The sequence below is a fragment of the Ahaetulla prasina genome, chromosome 1, assembly GCF_028640845.1.
Source record: "Ahaetulla prasina isolate Xishuangbanna chromosome 1, ASM2864084v1, whole genome shotgun sequence".
Classification (NCBI taxonomy): Eukaryota; Metazoa; Chordata; class Lepidosauria; order Squamata; family Colubridae; genus Ahaetulla; species Ahaetulla prasina.
The window spans coordinates 15,236,565-15,262,505 of NC_080539.1; the positions used below are offsets into that span (position 1 = coordinate 15,236,565).

Sequence of the window (25,941 nt, forward strand, 5' to 3'; positions counted from 1 at the left end):
TACTTGAATATTGGCTCCTTGTCTTTGGGACTTAATTGAGAAATAATTCTGCCGGAGGGCATCCTCTTGTCTTTCTTTAGTCCTTTCTCCAGTGGTCCGTAACATCCCTGTGTCCCCACATTTTCATTAAATCCGAAGAAGCATTTTTTATTATTATTTTTTTCCGTCAGACTAAGAAGAAAAGGTCAAGGAGATTTCGGAGTGCAAGGCAAAATTCTGGTGGTTGTGAAATGAAGTCTACATCACCAACATTATTTTTTATAACACTCTGAGAATGAGAGGGTGTAATCAGGGTTGGGCTGCTGGGGGTTCGCAGGGGTTTGGGAGAACCTCTAGCTAAGATTCTGTGCAGTTCGGAGAACTCCCAAATCCCACTCCTGGCTGGCCCCTCCCACCCCTCCCCTCCCCTCCAGGAGTCCCCACGCGGCCTATTTAGGATGCAGATAAGCGCAGGGCACGCATGGAGGCTCGGTGGGGGGGGGGCGAAAAATGGGCCTACCGGAAGGTCAGGAAGGCTGGAAATGGGACCGTTTTCTCCAGAGGGCATCCGGAGCCTGGGGAGGCTGTTTTCACCCTCCCGGAGGCTTGAGGAAAGCTTCCGGAGCCCCAAGTAGGGCAAAAACGCCACCCCTGCCATGGTGCAGGAAGCCGACTAGGCCATGCCCACCATGTTCACGCTCACCTAGCAGCCAGGCAGAGAGCTCCTTGCTAAAAATTTTGAAGCCAACCCCTGGATGTAATGGTACGTGGGAAAGACCTTGAGAGACGGAGCGAAGAGATGCTGCCTAGCGAATGGTCAGATAAGAGACAGCATAGCCCACAGCTGGATAGTGGGGGGGGGCAAGAGGCTTGGAAGAGACCTTCCCTAGTTTCTCAGTCTGTAAAAGAGGTGGAGGCTGCCAAGTTGTGTGCTCCTTCCAGCAGCACACAACTTGGCAGGGCAAGTGGCAACTGAAAAACTTCATCAACAATTACTTCTGTATTTCCCATCTGCTGCGAACATTCAATTTAATAATAACAACAGAGTTGGAAGGGACCTTGGAGGCCTTCTAGTCCAACCCCCTGCCCAAGCAGGAAACTCTACACCATCTCAGACAGATGGTTATCAAACATTTTCTTAAAAACTTCCAGTGTTGGAGCATTCACAACTTCTGCAGGCAAGTCGTTCCACTGATTAATTGTTCTAACTGTCAGGAAATGTCTCCTTAGTTCTAAGTTGCTTCTTTCCTTGATCAGTTTCCACCCATTGCTTCTTGTTCTACCCTCAGGTGCTTTGGAGAACAGCTCGATTCCCTCTTCTATGTGGCAGCCCCTGAGATATTGGAACACTGCTGTCATGTCTCCCCTAGTCCTTATTTTTATTAAACTAGACATACCCAGTTCCTGCAACCGTTCTTCATATGTTCTAGTGTCCAGTCCCCTAATCATCTTTGTTGCTCTTCTCTGCACTCTTTCTAGAGTCTCAGCATCTTTTTTACATCGCAGCGACCAAAATTGGGTGCAGTATTCCAAATGTGGCCTTACCAAGGCATTATAAAGTGGCACTAACACTTCACGTGATCTTGATTCTATCCCTCGGTTTATGCAGCCCAGAACTGTGTTGGCTTTTTTAGCAGCTGCTGCACACTGCTGGCTCATATCTAAATGGTTGTCCACTAGGACTCCAAGATCTCTCTCACAGGTACTACTATTGAGCAAGGTACCACATATATGGTACCTGTGCATTTTGTTTTTAATAGTATATAATAGTAAATTTAATGGTAAATTTAATTTAATAACAAACAAATGCAGCAAATATAACAGCCCTCAACAGAGGGATGGGATACATCACTGCCTAGCTCCTGTTTACAATATGGTCCTATCAGCAGTTCCGCCTACTGCTACCGAATGCCTCCCACTGACCCGTGCGCTCTCACGGAGAGGGACTCCTCAGGGTGCCGTCGGCCAGGCAATGTTGGCTGGCGACCCCCAGGGGAAGGGCCTTCTCTGTGGGGGCCCCTACCCTCTGGAATGACCTCCCCACAGGACTCCGCCAACTTCCTGACCTTCGGACCTTTCGCCGCGAGCTGAAGACCTATTTGTTCACTTGCGCAGGACTGGCATAGGATTTTAGATTTATATGGTTTTTAATTTTATATGGGTTTTATTATTCTAAATTTTTTAATCTTGGCCAATTGAATAAGTTTTTTAATTGTATTTTAATAGTATTTATATTGTAATATTATTGTTTATTTTATCTGGCTGTGAACCGCCCTGAGTCCTTCGGGAGAAGGGCGGTATAAAAATCTAAATAATAAATAAATAAATAAATAAATAAATAAGTTTCAAAAAAGCTCCACACCCATTTGCACTACTCAGGTGACCCTGAAGACACAGATAAACCTCCAAGTGGCCCCAACGACTCTCTAAAAGGATGCAAATGACTGTCTGTCTGCAAGGAATACAAATCCTTCCATTCCCCACCATTCAGTCAGAAGTGAAGAAGCTTCTTGGATGGGAAGCGAAACGTCCTGAAGGAAAAAACAAAGAAAGTCCAGTTGCCTCTTGAAAAAAAACCACACACACCTTTGGGACAACCACGACCTGGATGACTGAGAATCTCCGTAGATGGGGAGAATTCTAGTTTCAGCCCTGCAAGATTTTGTTAACAAAGCCTTAGAATAAAAGTAGAATTAACTCAACTGTTCATGTCTCCTGTCTGAAGTACCTGGCAAGGCTGACAGGTATAAAAGCAGAAGCCACTTCGGCAAGAAGGAAAATGTTAGCGTTGTAGGAAGATAAATCTTGGCATTGTATTAATAAGGAAGATTCAATTTACTGTCTTGGCAACCCTCCTCTGAACTCACGCTTATCTGTCATTATTATATATATATAAGAAGAAAAAAAGAAAAACAATAGGACAGGAACGGTAGGCACGTTTGTGCGCTTATGCACGCCCCTTATGGTCCTCTTAGGAATGGGGTGAGGTCAATAGTAGACAATTTTTGGTTAAAGCTTTTAGGATTATGGGAAGAGACCACAGAGTCAGGTAAAGTGTTCCAAACACTGATGATTCTGTTACAGAAGTCATATTATCTGCAATCTAGATTAAAGCGGTTAACATTAAGTTTAAATCTATTGGTTGCTCTTGTATTATTGCAATTAAAGCTGAAGTAGTCTTTAATAGGAAGGACCTTACAATAGATGATTCTATGAGTTAAACTTAGGTCTTGTCGAAGACGACGGAGTTCTAAGTTTTCTAAGCCTAGGATTTCAAGTCTGGTGGGATAAGGTATCTTCTTGTTTTTTGTTTTTATTCTTCTTTTCTTTTCTTTTCTTTTCTTTTATTATTTATTCTTTTATTATTCTTTTGGAATAATAGTGCCCAGGATTAGAGGCTGAATTGAGTGAGAGATTCCAAGTGAGAGATAACCAGGGCAGAAAACAGTTCCAGGTAGTCCTTGATTTATGACCACAATTGAGTTCCAAAATTCCATTGCTAAGCAAGGCAATGGTTAAGTGAGTTTTGCTCTGTTTTATTACCTTCTTTGCCTTGGTGGTTAAGCAAACCATTACAATTGTTAAGTGAATCCCGCAGTTGTTGAGTGAATCTGGTCTCCTTAATGACTTTGCTTGTCAAAAGCTGGCCAGGACGGTCACAGAAAGTGATCACATGACTCCAGGGCAGTGCAACTGTCCTAAGTACATGCCAGTTGCCAAACCCCTGAATTTTGATCACATGACCACGGGGAGGAGGCTGCAATGGTTGTGTGAAAAATCGCTCATAAGTCACTTTTTTCAATGACATTATTACGTCTAACTGCCATTAAATGAATGGTTATAAGTTGAAGACTTACAACCATTCCCAGTGTCGGCGAACCTTTGCGGCATCGAGTGCCAAAACAGGAGCACGCGTGTGGCGTGCTGGGAAGCGCCGGAAACAGGAAGAGCAGCTCCCCGGCGTGCATCTGGAAGAACAGTTCCCGTGCGCCAGGAAGCTGAGCTTCCGGTTTCTGGCATGCACATGCGCACCGGTCACCTGATCTTCCCATTTCTGGTGTGCATGTGCACGCAAAGACCAATGTGTGCACCAGGGAGCTACTCTTCCAGTTTTTGGTACTCCCGGCATGCGAAGACTAGCTGGCTGGCACGCCTGTGCATGCTGGAACCTGGAACAGCAACGGGTGATGGCTGATGTGCCCAGAGAGATGGCTTTGCGTGCCACTTCCAGCACGCCTGCTATAGGTTCCTCATCTCTGCTCTATCCTTATCTTGTGATCTGGTGCTTATGCTCCTGTTAATGCACTCCAAGAGAGCATTTGATTTTTTTTTTTTAGCAGCTATATTATACTGCTGGCTTTTTTGATAAGATGCAGAGAAGTAAAGGGGAACGGTGAGAAGGCAGAACATTTTAATTCCTGTTTTGAATGTATCTTCTCCCAGCGGGAAAAATTCTGCCTTCTCTACCTTTTCCCTGTCCTGAATTACCACTTTGCGTCTTATAAAAAAGTTGGTTGCATCCAGCCAACGGAAGAAAGTCACGAAGGCCATCAATATTGTTCGTTTGTTTATTTCTATATTACTCTTCTTTCCGGAAATGATGCTCATTTAGCAAAAACAACCATCATGCAACAATTAAAACTTCATTAAAACATAATTAAAAACAAATCTAGGAAACAGCATCCAGCCAGGAAGCTAATTTTACGTACCACTGGTATGATGGAATAAAATATATACTTGGCAGCTGGTGGAACGATAATAAAAACAAAACAAACAAAAAAAAAAGGTGAGGGAAGGGGGAGAAATGGCCTACTCACCTTTTAACAGGATTCTTCAAAGTTGAGGAACAATTATTCAGTTCATCTGTCAAATTGGCGTCTGATGACAGGAAAGAGTTCTGCAGATGCTTTAAATCCAAATGAAAATACCCCTTTTCATCCTGGGGATTCCTTGCTATCCGTTCCCCAAGGAAATCAATTTCATCTTCTATAATAATAATAATAATAATAATAATAATAATAATAATAATAATAATAATAATAATAATAATAATAATAATAATAATAATAATAATAATAATAATAATAATATTTTAATTTGTATACCGCCCTTCTCCCGATGGACTCAGGGTGGTTAACAGCCAAATAAAACAACAATCAAAACATATACTATACAACTAAAAAACAATAGCTAAAAAACTTATTTAAATTTGGCCCAACTATTTAAAATACATTTAAAAACCCTATACAAGTAATTGGAAATTAAAAACCCATAAAATCATCTAAAATATTAAAATTTTAGGCCAGTCCTGCATGAGAAAATAGATACATCTTAAGTTTGTAGCGAAAGGTATGAAGGTCAGGGAGCTGTCGAAGTCCAGGGGGAAGTTCGTTCCATAGGGTGGGAGCCCCCACAGAGAAGGCCCTTCCCCTAGGGGCCGCCAGCCGACATTGCTTGGCTGACGGCACCCTAAGGAGTCCCTCTCTGTGAGAGCGCACCGGTCGGTGGGAGGCACAAGGTGGCAGTAGGCGGTCCCGTAAGTAACCCGGTCCTTTATGAAAACCGATATAATTTTTCTTGGGAGAGCTATCCCAGTGGCTTAACCAACAGATATGCAGTGGTATTCAGACGGTTCGTACTGGTTCAGGAGAACCGGTAACGGAGATCAGCAGGCCCCGGCGCTATGCCGTCCTATTTAGCCAAATTTTCGAGGCCAGGCACATGCGCGGAGGCACATGTGAAAAAAGTGCATGTGCGAAAGGTGCGTGCATGCGCGGAAGGTACATGCACATGCAAAACCTACGTGTGCACGTGGGGTGAACCAGTGGTAATGTTGTGTTTTGCCCGCCCTCAGAGCAGCCGGGGCCTTCTTACCTGCTCCCGAACACTGAGGAATGTATGCCTCCCGGCCCAAGTCCTGGCTCCATGCCCACACAAACTGCAGAAGAAGGAGCATCTCCCGGCCCCAGCCCTGACTCCATGCCCAGGCAAACGGAGCAGCTAGACCCCTCCCCCTCCTCCACAGCATGTGAGCCTGAGGAGGGTTTATTCCCAACAGCTGCTGATTGGTGTGACCCTCGCATCAGAAGGCTGGATAGGCGGAGGCAACAGAAGGAAGGGAGGGGCAGGCCTTAATGAGTGCTGAGTCATGGAGCCACACCCCATGGCCTATATAAAGGATCTACTTTCTGGCAGTCTCTGAGCCAGGCAAAGTCGAACTTATCTTGCTGAAGTCACTTTCTGGTCTCCTGCCTGCTCTGAGGACTTTGCTAGGACTTTGGGCAGAGCTGCAGAGGCAAGCCTGATTCGGATTTCCCTGACCTGGCTGTCAGCGGAGGAGTGGGACACGACAGGTAACAATATCTGAAGCCCACCTCTATTAACCAAGTATTGCAAGTGGGTGTCCCATTAAATACAGGTAGTCCTCAACTTACAACCACAATTGGGCCCAAAACATATGTTGCTAAATGAGACGTTCGTTAAGTGAGTTTTGCCCCATTTTACGACCTTCCTTGCCACAGTCGTTAAGTGAATCCTTGCAGTTGCTAAGTTCATAGCACAGTTGTTAAGTGAATCTGGCTTCCCCATTGACTTTGCTGATCAGAAGGGCGCCAAAGGGGATCACATGACCCTGGACACAGCAACGGTCATAAATGCGAGTCAGTTGTCAAGTGTCTGAATTTTGATCAGATGACCATGGGGATGTTTCAATGGTCATAAGTGTGAAAAATGGTCATAAATCACTTTTTAAAGTGATGATGCTAACTTTGTACGGTCATGAAATGAACTGTTGTAAGTTGAGGACTACCTGTACATGCAATTCCTGCGTCAGTTTCCTTGGCCTCAGAATCTCTCTGGGCGCAGAACTGTGTTTTCATAAGGTAATTGTTGAAAATCAGCAATTTTACTTTATGTTATACGGGTAAAAATCTGTCCTATGTAATCATTCGGGCTTGATGGGGGTGGGAAATCTCCTTCACCCTGAGTGTGATTCCTGCTGACTTGACGGAGACATTTTTACTTTTTGTTGTTAGTTGCAAAGTCCATCGCGACCCCATGGACAACCTTCCTCCAGGCCTTCCTGTCCTCTACCATCCTCTGGAGTCCATTTAAGCTCACGCCTAGTGCTTCAGTGACTCCATCCAGCCACTTTGTTCTCTGTCGTCCCCTTCTTCTTTTGCCCTCAATCTTTCCCAGCATTAGGCTCTTCTCCAGGGAGTCCTTCCTTCTCATTACATGGCCAAAGTATTTGAGTTTTATCTTCAGGATCTGGCCTTCTAAAGAGCAGTCAGGGTCGATCTCCTCTAGGATTGACTGGTTTGATTGCCTTGCAGTCCAAGGGACTCGCAGGAGTCTTCTCCAGCACCAGAGTTCAAAGGCCTCAATTCTTTGGCATTCAGCCCTTCTTATGGTCCAACTTTCACAGCCATACATTGCAACTGGGAAAACCAGAGCCTTGCCTAGATGCACTTTTGTTGGCAGGGTGATGTCTCTGCTTTTTAGTAAGCTATCTAGATTTGCCATAGCTTTCCTCCCCAGGAGAAGCGTCTTTTAATTTCTTGGCTGCAGTCCCCATCTGCGGTGATCTTGGAATTGAATTGAATTGAATTGAAATTTAAATAAAGTAAATTTTTACTTTATTTATTCAATTTATATGCCCCACCCCAAACTCACCTATGGGTGATTCCATGTAGTATATCAGAAATGATATGGGTGTGTTTTGACGTCACCTTATGTCCGTGATGGCGAACCTATAGCATGCGTGCCAGAGGTGGCACGGAGAGCCCTCCCTGCTGGCACACGGGCCTTTGGCCCAGGTCAGATCTCCGTAGTATTTCTTTCGTGAGCTCCTGTTTCCTGCAAACGATGAAACAGAAGCTCACGAAAGAAAAAGATCTTACCTATTGCCGCAGTGCCGGTGTTAGAATGCCCCGCCTCCTGCCGGCCAGCTGGTCTTTGGGTCTCTGCTATGCATGCACGCAGGATCACACATGCTCGTGCATGTCCACACATGTGGGCCACACCTTCACTCATGCACATGTTCGCCTGCAGCACAGGAGCACCTTTCAGTTTGGGCATGCGCATGCAATTTGGGCACTCAGTGTCTAAAAGGGCCTCTGGTGGCTCAGCAGACTAAGTCTGTCTGTTATTAACACAGCTGCTTGCAATTAGTGCAAGTTCAAGTCCCACCAGGGCCAAAGTTGACTCAGCCTTCCATCCTTTATAAGGTAGGTAAAATGAGGACCCAGATTGTTGGAGGGGCAATAAGTTGACTTTGTATATAATATACAAATGGATGAAGACTATTGCTTGACATAGTGTAAGCCGCCCTGAGTCTTCGGAGAAGGGCGGGATATAAATTCAAATAATTAAAAAAAAGAAGGTTCGCCATCACTGCCTTATGCGGTACATTTTTTGAACTTCCTGGTCTAGAATGTGGATTCTCAAATCTTTTCAAGACATAGTCTTTGCTAGTTAAAAAAAAAAGTCTCAGATTTATGCCCCAATCAAGAGACGTAATTCTTATGACCGGAAATGAGCAATGGAGCAAAACACGTGTGTGCTGTAATTTATTTAGTTATGCAAATAGATGCCTTAAAAATTCGCAGTGGAGCAGTGGTTAGAATGCAGTACTGCAGGCTACTTTTGCTGACTGCCGACTGCCTACAATTTGGCAGTTCGAATCTCACCAGGCTCAAGGTTGACTCAGCCTTCCATCCTTCCGAGGTGGGTAAAATGAGAACCCAGATTGTTGGAGGCAGGGGTGGGTTCTACTTACCTTTACTACTGGTTCGCATCGTGATGCGCAGATCGCTTTTGATGACGTTCGGGTCAGTGGGCGGAGCCTCCTGGCGGTTTTATTACCGGTTCTATAGAACCGGTGTGAACCGGGGGAGGCAACCCACCACTGGCTGGGGGCAATAGGCTGACTCTGTAAACCGCTTAGGGAGGCCTGTAATAGCACTATGAAGCGGTATATAAGTCTTAAGTGCTATTGCTTAAAATTATTTGCATATTCTTAAACTTCTTACAGAACCTCATCAAGTTCTCTCTGGTTTAAGGATAAGCCTTGGGGATGTCTCATAGGTTCCTACCCAAATGTTAACTACATGTGATTCAGAGGTGGGTTTCAGCAGGTTCTGACCAGTTCTGGAGAACCAGTAGCAGAAATTTTGAGTAGTTCGGAGAACTGGTAGTAAAAATTCTGACTGACCCTGCCCCCATCTATTCTCTGCCTCCCGAGCCCCAGCTGATCGGGCGGAAATGGGGATTTTGCAGTATCCTTCCCCTGCCATGCCCACCAAGCCACGCCCACCAAGCCACGCCCACAGAACCAATACTACAAATTCTGACTGACCATGCCCCCATCTATTCTCTGCCTCCCGAGCCCCAGCTGATTGGGCGGAAATGGGGATTTTGCAGTATCCTTCCCCTGCCATGCCCACCAAGCCACACCCACCAAGCCATGCCACGCCCACTAAGTCACACCCCACAGAACCAGTAGTAAAAAATTTTGAAACCCACCACTGATGTGATCGTGCTTACGTTTTCTTTCTGTGACCAGCCAGCAAGCAGGTTTGGTGTCATGGTTAACGTGTTGGTCTAGAAATGAGGAGACCGTGAGTTCTAATCCTGCCTTAGCCATCGTTGAAGTCCCCAAGTCATAAAAGGGCCATTGTTTCCCACCTCAATCTAAACCATCACCTAAAATCTGTGTCGGCTTCTAAATTAACTTACAGTATACAATATATTCATGGCACTTTTATGGCTGAGGGTGAAGATGAACCTGCATTCAGTTTAACGTTCATATACATTATGGGATTTGCTAAAAGTGTTGATCCCAATGAAGGTCACCAACAAACCGGAATACCCATTTGGGAATGTACAGATTGAGCCTGTCTGGTTTTCTTCCTTGTATTTTGAATGTACTGTTCTTGTTGTTTGGAAGAAGTCAGACACAAGTTTTAAGATAGATCACAACAAAGCCTATGAATTGGTTGGTGGCACTTCCCTGACAGATTTTGTTATTTATTCTGAGACTTCTTGCGGGATGGATTAAAAAAAATTAAGACAATGAGAAAGCACGAGTTGGATAAAATATTAAAGATTTAAAAATTGTTCTTTGATGAAACCATCTCATCTACATTCTCCTCACAGTTGTTATTTCCTGGCACAATTATCTGAGCCTCCCAAGGTAGTGGGTGCTCATGTCATCCACCAATTATTCTTATTTGCAGCTCCCTGGGTTAATTTATTTGGCATTTTTACTCAGAAATCTCTCATTAGCTGTACATTTGTTAAGGAGTCAGTTCTATGAATTAACGGAGACTGGGTAGCCTGGAGGAACATGGAAAAGGCAGTGAAAATTTTATAAATAGGGTGAACAATATGGAAGCTGTTTAAGATAGGCCAGAAAGCAATTTTTTTTGAACAGAAAATCTAAAATTTGTCCCTTGTCCAGCCTCTGTAGCTGGAGGTCCTATTCTGGAGACCAGACGGGGCAGAAGATTAACCAACCTTGGCTAATCTTGAAAAGATACTGGAGGATATGATTATATTTGAATTGGAGATGATCAGAAATTCCTCGGGTTGTAGATTGGACTAAGGTTGCAAAACAATCTTGGGGATACCGGCAGTCCTCATTTAACAACCGGTTGCTTAGCAACCAGTCAAAAGTTATGACACCCCCAAAAGGTACTTGTGAATCAGATTAAAAATTCTGAAGTTTGCCCCCGCACTCCCAAATCTAGTGATTGCATATTGTATGCTGGTCAACAGGCCAACATTTACAATGGTTTTCAGCATCCCATAGTCACATGACCATGGCTTATGATCCCCGCTCCCCCGCCACTCCGAATCTGGCATTAACTTCCAGGTTCGGGCAAATAACCCCTCCCATTGCAAACAATGACCATGCCATTTGCTTACTTACTGCATCCAGTTTTGGTCGCCATGATGTAAAAAAAGATGTTGAGACTCTAGAAAGAGTGCCGAGAAGAGCAACCAAGATGATTAGGGGACTGGAGGCTAAAACATATGAAGAACAATTACAGGAACTGGGCATGGCTACTCTAGTGAAGAGAAGGACCAAGGAAGACATGATAGCAGTGTTCCAATATCTGAGGTCCGCCACAGAGAGGAGGGGGGTCAAGCTATTTTCCAAATTACCTGAAGGCCAGACAAGAAATAATGGCTGGAAACTGATCAAGGAGAGACTCAACCTGGAAATAAGGAGAAATTTCCTGACAGATCAATTACTCAGTGGAACAACTTGCCTCCAGAAGTTGTAAATGCTTCAACTCTGGAAGTTTTTAAGAAAAGATTGGATAACCATTTGTCTGAAGTGGTGTAGGGTTTCCTGCCTGGGCAGAGGGTTGGACTAGAAGTCCTCCAAGGTCCCTTCCAATTCTGTTATTCTATTCTATTCTATTCTATTCTATTCTATTCTATTCTATTCTATTCTATTCTATTCTATTCTATTCTATTCTATTCTATTCTATTCTATTCTATTCTGACTGCTGCATTCACTTTACAAGCATGTCCTTCACTTAATGAGTGCTGCCCCCCCCCAAAAGTAATAAAATCAGGACAATCACAGGAGACCTGACCGAATGGCTGTAATTCTGGGCTCTATTACGGTCATAAATCAAGGATTACTTGCAAGCAATGATAAACTGTTCTTCCATTTTTGCTACATGTGTCTCCTTTCCTGTATTTATGGAAAGAAAGAGAGGTGGAGAATATGCCCATGCACATATGCATTAAATTGTTAGGAATTATATATTTACTCAGAAGCTCCACATTCTCTCTCTCTCTCTCTTTTAAAAAAATACCATTTTTTAAAGATAAGGGATCCGCAGCTCTTTGAGGCCAAAATCTTTCAGGCTTAGAGAGGCGTTTCAAGAATCGTCCTCCAGGTTAAAGACACTACAGATAGTCCTCGACTTATGACCACAATTGAGCCCATCATTTCTGCTGCTAAGGGAGACATTTGTTAAGTGAGTTTTGCCCCGTTTTACGACCTTTCTTGCCAGAGTTGTTAAGTGAATCACTGCAGTTGTTTTAAGTTACTTGATCGTTAAGTGAATCTGGCTCCCCCATTGACTTTGGTTGTCAGAAAGTCACAAAAGATGATTGCGTGTTCCTGGCACACTGCAACCGTCATAAATATGAGCCAGTTGCCAAGTGTCTGAATTTTGATCCTGGTTTCCTTGCCTTCTCCAAATTGCCAAAACCTAACAGATGTTTTTAACGTACTTTAATCCTTTCTTACTGGATGTTCTTTTTAATTCCCTTCCTTTCCCAACTGATCTTCAAAGTCCTATAGCTACCGAGCGTTCATAGTCCTTTTATTGTAAAAGTGATGATCAAGGTGATTTTTCATCTAATCTTCATCATCTGCAGTTTTTAACTTTTGCAAAACCTGAAATAGGAATAAAGTCTTTCTCCCTCTTGGACCGTTTTTAAAAATAAATACGCTCAGATAAATTATGCCGAACATGAGAAAAACCCTCAGGTAAATTATGCTGAATATGAGAAAATACAGATGCCAGGCAACGGCATTAAAAGGATCGACCCAATCTCCAAACAGATAAACATTGCAATTAGAAAATGGAAAAAAGGGAGGAAGGGCATTGCAATTATTTTATACCAAATAAGTCCCAAAAATTTATTTATTTATTTATTTATTTTATTTATTTATTTGTCACAACAGTATATGTAAGCACAAGCATGAAATAACTATACAATATATAAGCATATATATAAGCATAAGCATGAAATAACTATACGAATTGGATACCATCAAGGGGCACATTAGGACAGGAACGGTAGGCACGCTGGTGCTCTTATGCACGTCCCTTACAGACCTCTTAGGAATGGGGTGAGGTCAACAGTAGATAGTCTTTGGTTAAAGCTTTGGGGATTTTGGGAAGAGATCACAGAGTCTGCTAGTGCATTCCAGGCATTAACAACTCTGTTACTGAAGTCACATTTTCTGCAATCAAGTTTGGAACGGTTCACATTAAGCTTAAATCTATTGTGTGCTCGTATATTGTTGCGATTGAAGCTGAAGTAGTCTTCAACAGGAAGGACATTGTAACAGATGATTTTATGAGTTATACTCAGGTCATTCCGAAAGCGGCGGAGTTCTAATTTTTCTAAATCCAGGATTTCAAGTCTGGTGGCATAAGGTATTTTGTTGTATTCAGAGGAGTGGAGAACTCTTCTTGTAAAATATTTCTGGACACGTTCAATTGTATTAATGTCCGAAATGAGGTGTGGGTTCCAGACAGGCGAGCTGTATTCAAGAATTGGTCTAGCAAATGTTTTATATGCTTTGGTTAGTAGTGTATTTTTTCTGGAGAAGAAGCTACGCAAGGTTAAGTTTACAACTTTCTTAGAGCCTTTTTTGCGATGTAGTTGCAGTAGGCTTTGGCACTTAGATCATTTGATATGAAAACTCCAAGGTCTTTAACGGGGTGAGGGTCATCTACAAGGTAATGTCCATCGAGCTTGTATTAGTGTTCTGATTCTTTTTTCCAATGTGTAAGCGTGCTCGAAAACCTTCTTTCTTTGCCCTTTTAATAAAACGGCAACAACAAGTGATTCAGATACCGACAAATCAACCACCCATTGCTGCAAATGAAGGGTTTGTGATTATACATTATTAAAACTGTATGCTGGAGAGAAGGGGCACCGATGGACTGGAATGGTTCCTTTCACAATGGGAGAATTAATCTGTTGAATTTAACTGCCATCGGATATAATGAAGACCATCGACTGAGTTGGTTTTTTTAAAAGAGGATGAGACAAACCACAATTGGGAGTAGAATTGCAGCTGCTAAGCAAGGCAGTGGTTAAGGGTGTCTAACTTTTTTGCCATGGTTGTTAAGTGAATCATCTGGTCATTAAGCAAATCCAGTTTCCCCCATTGACTTTGCTTATCGGAAGGTCACCAATGGCGATCACATGACCCCAGGATAATGCAACATATCATAAATCCATGCCGGTGGCCAAGCGCCCAGATTCTGATTATATGACCACGGGGATGCTGCGACAGTTGTAACTATGAGGACTTGTTGTAATGTAAGTCACAACCTGGAAATAAGGAGAAATTTCCCGACAGCAATTCCACCAAGGGAACGGAAGTTGCTTTCAGAAGTTGTGAGAGCTTCATCACTGGAGGCTTTCAAGAAAAGACTGGATTGCCAACTGTCTGAAATAGTGTAGGTAGGGTCTCCTGCTTGGGTGGAGGGTTGGACTAGATGACCTGCAAGATTCCTTCCACTCTGTTAATCTGTCTGCTTCAATTCAGGAGAAGACTGAGGCTTTATCAGTGGTGGCTAATCTTGATGGCTGTTGGCCATCTGTGGAATCAAAGCTAGGTGAACCATTATGGAAAAGGGCTCTCACCTTTTTGATCATCTTTGTATGATCCTTGAACACCTGTGGTTGACCATTGTGCAACCAAGAAAGGCTAGGCTTAATGGGTTATTAGCTGGCTCCAGCAGGACTCTTAACTTTCTCATGTTCTCATCACTTGAGTGTCTTTTTTTTTTTTTATAGTTTTAATTCACAAGTGTAAAAAACAAAGATATTGAAGACCCATCTTCTAAATACCTTTCAGTGATGTTTTTATTTACAATCGACTTTGGCCACCTCAGTTCATTCTCTTTTCAGCATTGCCAACATCGTATCTCCTTGTATACATCTTCACAAATCTTCTTAGCCAAGCATCAGTTACACAGAACCGATCTTTTTTGGCTCTTTGAAGAGGACTTTCTGTTTGACAAAGTGATCATAGCTTAACATTACCAGCTTTTGAAGCTGGAGTCTTTTTACCATTAAAAGAACAGCCCGTTCCTGCTTCATTGACCATTCTCACAAGTACAATAATGGCCAAAATTGTGGAAACCTTTTGGGAAAAGTGTATTTTCTAAAACTAGCTAATAACACCACTTTTTCTGTGAGTAGTACCATAAAATTATATATATCAATGAAAAGATAATTTAATGAAGAATGTAATGCAATAACTTTTATTAAGGATTTGCTATTAGAATAGCAGTTACAGTATAAAGAAGAAAACTGAAACACGTAGGAAAAATGAGATATACAAAAATTATCACCATAGAAAAAACAAGCTATACAAAAATTATCACCATATCAGTTTTTTTTTAATTTACATTTATATCCTGCCCTTCTCTGAAGACTCAGGGCGGCTTACAGTGTGTAAGGCAATAGTCTCATTCTATTTGTATATTTACAAAGTCAACTTATTGCCCCCCCAACAATCTGGGTCCTCATTTTACCTACCTTATAAAGGATGGAAGGCTGAGTCAACCTTGGACCTGGTGGGACTAGAACCTGCAGTAATTGCAGGCAGCTGTGTTTTAATAACAGGCTTCTTACAGCCTGAGCCACACCGCGGCCCTTAATAGTTAATAGTTGGGTAACCTTTAGCATGAATTACAGCCTTAAAATATCTTCCCATGGAGTAAACCAAGTCTTTTAGTTTTGCAGCTGTTATAATTTGTAACCAAGATTGAATGATTGCTTCTATTAATTGGGTTTTATTGCTGGGCCGGTTCTGAGTAGCAAGTTTCTTTAGTTGGCTCCATAGATTTTCAATTGGATTAAGGTCTGGGCTATTCCCAGGCCATTCCAGCAGGGGAATAGGATTATCTCGAAACTCAAAAAAAAAAAAAAGTGTTATTAGCCATCAAACCTCAAAAATACACTTTTCCCAAAAGGTTTCCACAATTTTGACCACTACTGTATATAATTTGATTTGGGTTTCTTGGCCAAGTTGACCAACATCAGCAACATGGCAATGATGATGCTGGCAACTAAACTCACTCAACTCCAAGTAACTATTGAGCCACCTTCACTTGAGTGTCTTGTAACCCCATTCTGCCACTGAGTTGGCTCTGAAAGGGAATTTATGCAGAAGCACCTGGAGTTTCTACCTCTTTCTCATTCAATGAAACAAAGCACGGACTACAGTTACCCCTCGATTTACAATCAAAGTTGGGATTAGAATTTCTGTTCTTAAGCAAGGTGGTTGTGAAGTGACTCGTGCCCAGTTTATGACCCTTTTCCCCCCACAGTTGTTGAGCTAATCACTTCACTTGTTAAGTGAACTGTTTAGTTGTTTAGCGAATCTGCCTTTCCTCATTAAATTTAATTGTCAGAAGCTGGCTGGGAAGTTCACAAATAGCCATAGCAATAGCACTCAGACTTATATACCATTCTATGCTGCTTTACAGCCCTCTCTAAGCGGTTTACAGAATCAGCATATTGCCCCCATCAATCCGAGTTCTCATTTTACCAACCTTAGACGGGTGGAAGGCTGAGTCAACCTTGAGCTGGTCAGGATCGAACTCCTGGCAGTGGGCAGAGTCAGCCTGCAACACTGCATTCCAACCACTGCGCCACCACGGTTCACATGGTGATCCCAATCCCAGGATGCTGCAAACATTGTAAATACATGCCAGTTGCCAAGAACCTGAATTTTGATCACACGTCCATGGAGATGCCATGTCAGTTGTAAGTACAAGAATTGGTTGTAAGCCACTTTTTTTAGTGTCATAACTTCAAATTCACTGAATGGTTGTAAGCTGAGTTGTAAGCCTGTATCGTTTTGAGGGAATCGACACCCTTTGAGGGATGCCAAGACTGTATAAAAATGGAGCACGGCATATACATTGATTAATTGATTATATGCCATTAAGTAGTTGTTGCCTCTTAGCATAGATGGGTTTTCTCCAGAACAATCTGTCCCCAAGCTGGTCCTTCAGACCTTCCAATGGTGCACCCATCACCATTGTAACCAGTGTAACCGCTTACCTCCAGAAGTTGGGATGCTCCATCACTGGAGGTTTGTAAGAAGAGATTGGACATGCATTTGTCCACAAAAGTATAGGTTCTACTGCTTGAGCAAGGGGTTGGACTAGAAGAGTGGTCTAACCATGGCATCTTTAAGACTTGTGGACTTCAACTCCACAAGCTGGCTGAGAAACTCTGAGAGTTGAAGTCCACAGGTCTTAAAGTTGCCAAGGTTGGAGACCCCTGGACTAGAAGACCTCCAAGGTCCCTTCCAACTGTTACATTATCCATAATACATCATCATCATCATCATCATCAAGCCATTGTCTCTCCACTGCAGGATGAAGGCTTCTTCTACTTGTTTCCAACCAATATTGTCCTGAGCTTTCTTTTGCCAATTGGGGTCTGCTGATATCTTGCTGACAACTTTGATCCATCTTGTTTTAGGCCTGTTTTGTGGACGCTTTTAATCAAATGGGATCCCTTCTATGACCTGCCATCCGTTTCCTCTTGTGATGTGACCCGGCCTATTTCCATTTCAGTTTCATTTACTTTCTTGATGATATGGTATACTTTTGTTTGTTCTCTAATCCAGGGGTCTCCAACCTTGGCAACTTTTAAGACTTGTGGACTTCAACTCCCAGAATTCCTCAGCTGGCTGAGGAATTCTGGGAGTTGAAGTCCACAAGTCTCAAAAGTTGCCAAGGTTAGAGACCCCTTGCTCCAAAATCCATCTGCAGGTCTTTCTATCGTGTCTTGTAATGCCGAGCATTTAACTTTCTGTGGCTCTTTGGGCCACTCGTAGCTTTTGCATCGATCGTGAGGTTGGTGTCCATGTACAGAAGGGGAAATCTCTGTTTGGTCCTATTCTGTTCTTCTGCCCTCGTCTCTGAATGTGAGAGAGTACCCCCCCTGTCCCACCTGTTTTGCAACTTCCCCCTGGCGTGTGATTTATCTTTCCTTCGTGATTTTAGCCTTTCGGATCACGAGAAGCCTGGCTGCAACTCTTTGGCAATTCCTGGCATCGCCATCGCCAGATCTGTTCGAGCATGCATGGTGTCCTTTAGGTGGAGAGAGAGAAAGATATGAGCAAACACTGCCGAGTCAATAGATAAGAGCAGATGGAGGAACCGGGGACAAGACGTGTGTGTGTGTGTGTGTGTGTGTGTGTGTGTGTGTGCTGGTGGGGGGGGGAGAGGAACAGGAGGGAGAGAAGGATCTCTTTTGCAATCCTGTCACCATAGAAACCCAGCTCTATATAGCTCACTCTCAGCTACTCCGGGTGTCTAGAAATTACCTGCAAATGGAGCTTACCTGCAGCCTTCATAGTAGGTATGATGAGCTCTATTGAAGTTCTGGTGAAAGGCCTCCTCTGCTATTATGGGTAATTGTAAAGGGGCAGAGCCTTGATTCGGTGTGAAATCTCAAGAATTAGAAATTCCCTACCCCCATCCGGCTCTTTTAAAAAAAAGTAGAGAAGTTTAGTTGGTGTAACATTTTCAAAGTGTGTGCTTCTCCTCTCCTCTTCCCTTCCTTCCCTCCTCTTCCCTTCCCTTCCCTTCTCTTCTCTTTATTTCCCTTTCCCTTTCCCTTCTCTTCCTTTCCTTTCCCTTTCCCTTTCCTTCCTTTCCTTTCCTTTCCTTTCCTTTCCTTTCCTTTCCTTTCCTTTCCTTTCCTTTCCTTTCCTTTCCTTTCCTTCCCTTCCCTTCCCTTCCCTTCCCTTCCCTTCCCTTCCTTTCCTTTCCTTTCCTTCCTTCCCTTCCCTTCCCTTCCCTTCCCTTCCCTTCCTTTCCTTTCCTTTCCTTTCCTTTCCCGTCCCATCCCATCCCGTCCCGTCCCTTCCCTTCCCTTCCCGATATACAAATATCTAAGGTAAACTAAGTTAAACTAAGATAGATGTGATTTTTTTTTTACAGGAAACAGGAGGCACTGAACAGCACAGATGCCACGACTCCAGACAGACCTTTATCTCCCCCCTTTACAGCCCCACCAAGCATGAAGGTAAGGATCTACAGAATGGATAGATTATATGGTGCGTGGTGGCATGTCGTCTTCTGGCTGGTTTATCCTCCGTCTTATGGAGGTGGAGGGTGGGGGCTGCATTTCTGTTGAAGCCATTTTCAAAAGAAGGGGAAACGACTCCATTTTCTCTTCGTGGGCCACGTCTTCCCCCAAGTACCTACTTGTTTAACTCAAGGATGATCTCTTGCTTCGCGTGGCTCAGAAGTCCCAACCTCACACGGAAGACGATGGCAGGGGAATACGAGAAAAAGCTGATGTAGAAGAAAGGCAGTGTCGAACCCGAAATTGGCATATGTGTAGCCATTTTAGTTAGCTTTATATTATATTCATTTATTCCTGTTCTTTCTCTCTGTTTTGTAAGGGGGGTTTGTTCAATAAGTATTACACGGGCAAACCGACGGGCCCTGTGACAGTGCGCGCTGCTGCATTCTGGATCCATTGATGTCTCTAGGTTGTCTTCAAGGGCTGCTCCTTGGAGATTGCATGAGTGACTATCAGCAAATGGCCCCTGGTCCAAGAAAGGGTGCAATTGGGGCAAGAGATCAGGGGTCTCCAAAATTGGCAACCTTGTGGACCTCTCGGTGAGACCAACCTCGACTCCTCCTCCAATGACTTCACAAGTTGGAAGAGAATTTGGTCACCCAAATTCCAGGTTTTCCAACAGCATCCACCGAGAATACCTTCTTTCTCATCCTAAGAAGCAGCGAGTCCGTGTTACAGAATTTTCAGTGGATTTTAAGTGAACAGAACAAGCTGGTAGGGGAGCAGATGGCTTTGCTTTGGATCTAGACCAAGTTAGGCTTTTAACATAAGAGGCAGCTGAGGAAGAGTTGACAGCACCCAGTTTTTGCGTCCTGGGATAGTTGCCCTGCTCTGTCTACTGGTAGGGCCGGACTGGCTGATACGAAGTACATTGCAATAATCCATCTCCTTTTTTTATAGTTATTATTACTGAAAAATAACTGGGACAGGAAATGTCTCTCCAACATCTTTGTGGTTCCAAGTCTCATTAATTAACACTGGCCTTCGTGCTCAGTAATCAGGGATGAAAGTATGTGTAGATCTCTGAGAACAGTCCAAATTCATGGTTTAATCACCCTGCTCTGAAAAAAACCAGATGGATCACCTTAAACTGTGCATCTTGGAATTAATTGAAGGCTACCATATAAACAAACAAACTTATTACTTTCCATTCTTAACAGTGACCAAGCTGGTGTTTATGATAAATTGCTAATTTAGTCAAGATAGTCAGGGATTTATTTATTTTTTTGTCTCCTAGATCTGGAGTTCAGAAGTTATTCCCTACATCCCTTTCATAATAGCAAACATCCTTGTTTCTAGAAAATAATCTAATCTCTTTTTTAAAACCATCAGGGTTAGCAAACCTAGTGTATTATGGCAATGAATAACTGAGTCTGTTCTAAAATTTGGACCTTAAAAATAAACTCTGTTATAAACATATAAATGTGTGCAGTTATTGTCTGTAGTATAGAGCTCTGGCCTTAGAAACCAATTTTTTCCCCTTTTTGGTTTCTTTCCTGATAATTTCCAGGAATCATCAAGGTATTTGAATAATTTAAAAGAGGAAAGTAAATTATATAGTGAATGTCAAACTTTTCTCTTTCTCTGCCTCAAAGGAGAATGGTGGATAGAATAAATATAGAGTTCAAGGGTTTTGATGTTCTTCCTGGTTGTTATTATTAATTTTCATTCTTTACACATTTAGTTTGGGTAAGAAATAAAAATAGATAGATAGATAGATAGATAGATAGATAGATAGATAGATAGATAGATAGATAAATAGATAAATAGATAGCCAGACAGTAAATGTTAGATAAATAATAGATAGACAGACAGACAGACAGACTGTAAATGATAGACAGACAGTAAATGATAGATAGATAGATAGATAGATAGATAGATAGATAGATAGATAGATAGATAGATAGACAGACAGATGAGAAGAAATGCTATTTACAATGCTACCTCGGTTCTCATCATTAATTGGTTCTGGGAGGTGTGATGAGTACCAAAAATGATGAGTACCAAACAATGTTTTCCCATAAGCAATAATGTAGTGAATCACAAGGCAGCCAATATTAACAAATTCTAACTTGTGCGTTGAGTGGCAAACAAACAATGAATACCGGGACAAAATTTTTACGTCAAAATGCATTGAGTACCAAATTTGATGAGTTTCAAAGCAAATGGGAATTAAATGTAAAAAAAAATCGATTAACATATTCAGTGTTAGTAATCATAGAATCCCAAAGCAGCAGGTATGGAATTAAAGTAGCAACTATACACAGAAACACACTGGGGGGGGGGGGAGAGAAAGAGAGAGAGAGGGAGGGAGGGGGGGAAAAGAACATCTACTTTTGTATTATGTATTATGTTACATCATATTGGTGTTGATGCTTAGCAACTAAATAGACAGACCTTCAGTGGAATGGTCTGTCCCCAGCCAGATCCTTCAGATCTTATACACATAAACACACAAAGAGTGGGGAGGCGGGAGGAGGGAGAAAGAGAGAAAACTTCCTTATGATGAATTATGTTCCATCGTGTTGGTGTTTTGTTGTTGTTAGTTGTGACGTTATGTCCAACCCATCGCGATCCCATGGACAACGTTCCTCCAGGCCTTCCTGTCCTCTACCATCCCCTGGAGACTGTTTAATCTCATGCCTACTGCTTCAGTGACTCCATCCAGCCACCTCGTTCTCTGTCGTCCCTTTCTTCTTTTGCCCTCAGTCTTTCCCAGCATTAGGCTCTTCTCCAGTGAGTCCTTCCTTCTCATTAGTTTGAGTTTCCTCTTCAGGATCTGGCCTTCTAAAGAGCAGTCAGGGCTGATCTCTAGGACTGACCGGTTTGTTCGCCTTGCAGTCCAAGAGACTCGCAGGAGTCTTCTCCAGCACCAGAGTTCAAAGGCCTCAATTCTTTGGTGCTCAGCCTTCCTTATGGTCCAACTTTCACAGCCATACATTGCAACTGTGAACTATACACACTTTTGTTGGGAGGGTGATGGTCTCTGCTTTTTAGTGTTGATTTTTGGTGTTTGGTGTTGACACGTAGAAACTAAATACATAGACCTTCAGTGGAGCATCTCCAACCTGGTCCTTCAGATCTTCTAATGGTGCACCCATCATCACCCTAATCAAATTCATCCACTTTACTACTGACCATCTCCCCCCTTTCCTAGAATCATGGATTCCTCAAGAGAGCTTGGTCTTCTCATCCTTTGTCCAGAATTAGGATAATTTGAGCTGAGTCACTTGTATCTTGGCTGCGACAGAGCATATTCAGATAAGAAATAGACTTAACAGAAATTGCTTTTCCAACAGGACTGCATTTTGGAGAGCATTTGAGCATAAACTCACTCGGCTCATCTACTCATTTTGATGTAGTCCTTTCCTTTTTTATTTTGTTTGAATGATAGCTGATGATATTGTTTAAGGTGGAACGGCTTTGGAAAAAAAAGCAACTACGTATACAGGTAGTCCTCAACTTATGGCCACAATTGAACCCCAAAATTTTGTTGCTAAGTGAGACAGTTAAGTGTATTTCTTGCCACAGTTGTTAAAGAATAAAAAATAAGAGATACAAATTCAGTAATTCCACTTTATCTTCTAACAATACAGGTAGTCCTCACAATTAAGAAAGATGTTGAGACTCTAGAAAAAGTGCGGAGAAGAGCAACCAGGATGATTAGGGGACTGGAGGCTAAAACATACGATGAATGTTGCAGGAACTGGGCATGGCTAGTCTAGTGAAAAGAAGGACAAGGAGAGACATGATAGTAGTGTTCCAATATTTGAGGGGCTGCCACAGGGATGAAGGGATCAAGCTATTTTCTGAAGCATCTGAAGGCCAGACAAGGAATAATGGATGGAAACTGATCAAGGAAAGATTCAACCTGGAAATAAGGAGAAATTTTCTGACAGTGAGAACAATCAACCAATGGAACAGAAGTTGCCTTCAGTAGTTGTGGAAGCTTCATCACAGGAGGCTTTCAAGAAGAGATTGGACTGCCATTTGTCAGAAATGGTATAGGGACTCCTGCTTGGGTGTGGGGTTGGACTAAATGACCTACAAGGTCCTTTCCAACTCTTAATCTGTAAACAATTGAGCCCAAAATTTCCGTTACTGAACAAGACAGTTGGACTTTTACCCCATTTTATGAACCTTACTGAATAGAATAGAATAGAATAGAATAGAATAGAATAGAATAGAATTTATTGGCCAAGTGTGATTGGACACACAAGGAATTTGTTTTGGTGGATATGATCTCAATGTACATAAAAGAAAAAAAAAAACAACCTTCATCAAAGATACAACATTTACAACACAAATGATGGTCATAGGTTGCAACCTTACTGCTATATTTATTAAGTGAATCCCTGCAGTTGTTAAGTCAGTAATACGGTTGTTAAGTGAAACTGGCTTCCTTATTGACTTTGCTTATCAGAAGGTTGCAAAAGGGGATCACATGACCCCGGGACTCTGTAACCGTCCTAAATATGAGCCAGTTGCCAAGTGTCGTAAGTCATAAGTCACATTTTTCCAGTGCCGTTTTAACTTCAAATGGTCACTAAATGAACTGGTGTAACTCAAGGACCAGGGGTGGGCTGCTGGGGGTTCTCAGGGGTTCAGGAGAACCTCTAGCTAAGATTCTGTGCAGTTCTGAGAACTCCCAAATCCCACTCCTGACCCACCCTACCCCGACCCCTCCCAGGAGTCCCCCCTCACGGCCTGTTTTGTATGCAGGTAAGTGCAGGGCCTGCGCGGAGGCTCAGGGAGGATGAAAAACAGGCCCACCGGAAGTTCGGGAAGGCTAGAAACGGGCCTGTTTCTGGCCTCCAGAGGACCTCCGGAGCCTGGGGAGGCTGTTTTCGCCCTCCCGGAGGCTCGACAAAAGCCTCCGGAGCCTGGGGAGGGCAAAAACGCCCCCCCTCGTGATGCAGGAGGCCAACTAGGCCCCGCCCATCATGGCCACGCCAACCCAGCTACTGGGCAGAGAACCCTTTTGCTAAAATTTTTGAAGCCCACCCCTCTCGAGGACTACCCGTAATATGGAAAATAGTCAAAGTAGCCGCCCTCTTCAAAATACCACTTCTCCTCCTTTCCGATGCAAATTGATCAAGCCTCTAGTTCAGTGGTTGTCAACCTTTATAGTGCTGCGACCCCTTTAATACAATTCCCCACGATGTGGCGACCCCTTTAATACAATTCCCCATGATGTGGCGACCCCAACCATAAAATTATTTTCATTTTCAATTTATCGCACCTGAAGCCGTATTGGCTAGCGATCTGAACTGCTTACGATTGCCTTGAGGACGGAGGCATTAAAGCGGAGACTCCTCCCCTATTAAGTTTATCGCGCCTGAAGCCAGATTAGGCTAGCGATTGGGAGTGATTTCAGCTGGCTTGAGAGGGAGACATCAGAGCAAAGATTTCTCTCTTTTTTAATTCATCACGCCTGAAGCCGAATTCGGCTAGCGATTTGAAGAGCCTGCAGCTGGCTTGTGAAGTCAACCATTGGAGCGCGATTCTTCGACTCGCAAGTATACTTCCCATATTTCCGATGGTCTTAGGCGACCCCTGGCAAATCGTCATTCGACCCCCAACGGGGTCCCAACTCACAGGTTGAGAACTGCTGCTCTAGTCGAAGGGACAGGCTGATTTGGGATGTGTGTGTGTGTGTAATTGTAGACCACGAGGCCTGAAATACTTCCAGCTCTCTCCCCGCACCCCCCTTCCACCCAGACATTAGAAACAATCACGAGATGGTATTTGTCTGTCCAAGACTACATAGAACATTTCATGTTGGTTCTGGGGAAGAAGAAGAGATACTGCTGTTCCCTAGCAACTGGAAAAACCTCACGTTGTCACCCAGCCTTGATTGAAAATAGGGTTACCATCTGTCTGGGTTTTTTGTTTTTTTTTCTCCGCTCCATATGGGAGCTAGAAGCTGCATGTATGGTTTCTGCATCCAGATGTTTAGACTAGCTTCCCTATTTATTTATTTATTTATTTATTTATTTGCTTGCTTGGTCTGTTTTTCTGCAAACCAACCCCCCCCCCCAATGCCATTTGCAAAGCTAACACCCAAATCTAAGCAAACTATCCCAGGGATAATCCTTAATCCACGTTATTTATTTATTTTTTATTATTTTTTTTTCTACTGGCTTGACACATTTCCAGCAAAGAGACTCCTCTGCCGTTGCCTCCTCTGTACACCAGACAGTTGAGAGACAATAACCATAAATATGTACGATGACGTTAACTCAATTATAGCTCATCTGAAAGGCTGTATCAACATCGGAACAAGCATAAAAGAAAAAAAACCCAGCGCTGTCGGTTAACAGTATCCAGCACCGGTGCAAATTGTAGCCCCTTAATGTATTTTTGTTTCAAATTTCATTTCAAGAGTCTTCTGAGCCAGCCAGACCAAATATGCAAGGAAAGAAAAATGAGGAATAACCACGAGGTTATGTATCATCAGTCTTCTTTGAGAAGAGAACTGGGTTTATTATACTGCTTGTTCTTTTTCTTCCAACTTTTCCATTCTCCTTTGTTGCAGAGGAGGAGAAGTTTTATTTGACATATTTTTTGGGAAAGGCCAATAGGATTGCAGAACCATTTTCATCAGGGGTGAAATCCAGCAGGTTCTGATAGGTACTGACAGGTTCTGGAGAACCGGCAGCGGAAATTTTGAGTAGTTTGGAGAACCGGCAAATACCACCTCTGGCTGGCCCCTGGAGTGAGGTGGGAATGGAGATTTTGCAATAGCCTTCCCTCAGGAGTGGGGAGGGAATGGAGATTTTGCAGTATCCTTCCCCTGCCACGCCCACCAAGCCACGCTCACAGAACCAGTAGTAAAAAAATTTGAATTCCACCACTGATTTTTATGAATGGGTTATGTGGGTAATGTCAGATTCTTTATCAACTGCAGTCTTCTTCTACCCCAGTGTTTCACAAGGTTACCAACTTGAAAGTTTCATTCAGAATAGAGCTGGAAGGGACCTTGGAGGTCTTCTAGTCCAACCCCTTGCTCAAGCAGGAGACTCTATATTATTTCAGACAAGTGGCTGCCCAGTCTCTTCTTAAAAACCT

The 25,941-nt window shown here is 43.0% G+C and overlaps 1 protein-coding gene across 1 annotated transcript in view; it reads left to right on the forward strand.

Annotated features, from left to right (window-relative positions):
• RAP1GAP2 (RAP1 GTPase activating protein 2) overlaps positions 1-25,941 on the forward strand; it is a 356,373-nt gene that overhangs the window by 147,176 nt on the left and 183,256 nt on the right. Inside the window, exon 3 of the mRNA XM_058164269.1 lies at positions 18,723-18,807. Coding sequence (XP_058020252.1) covers positions 18,723-18,807 — 85 coding nt within the window. The remainder of the gene's footprint in view (positions 1-18,722; positions 18,808-25,941) is intronic.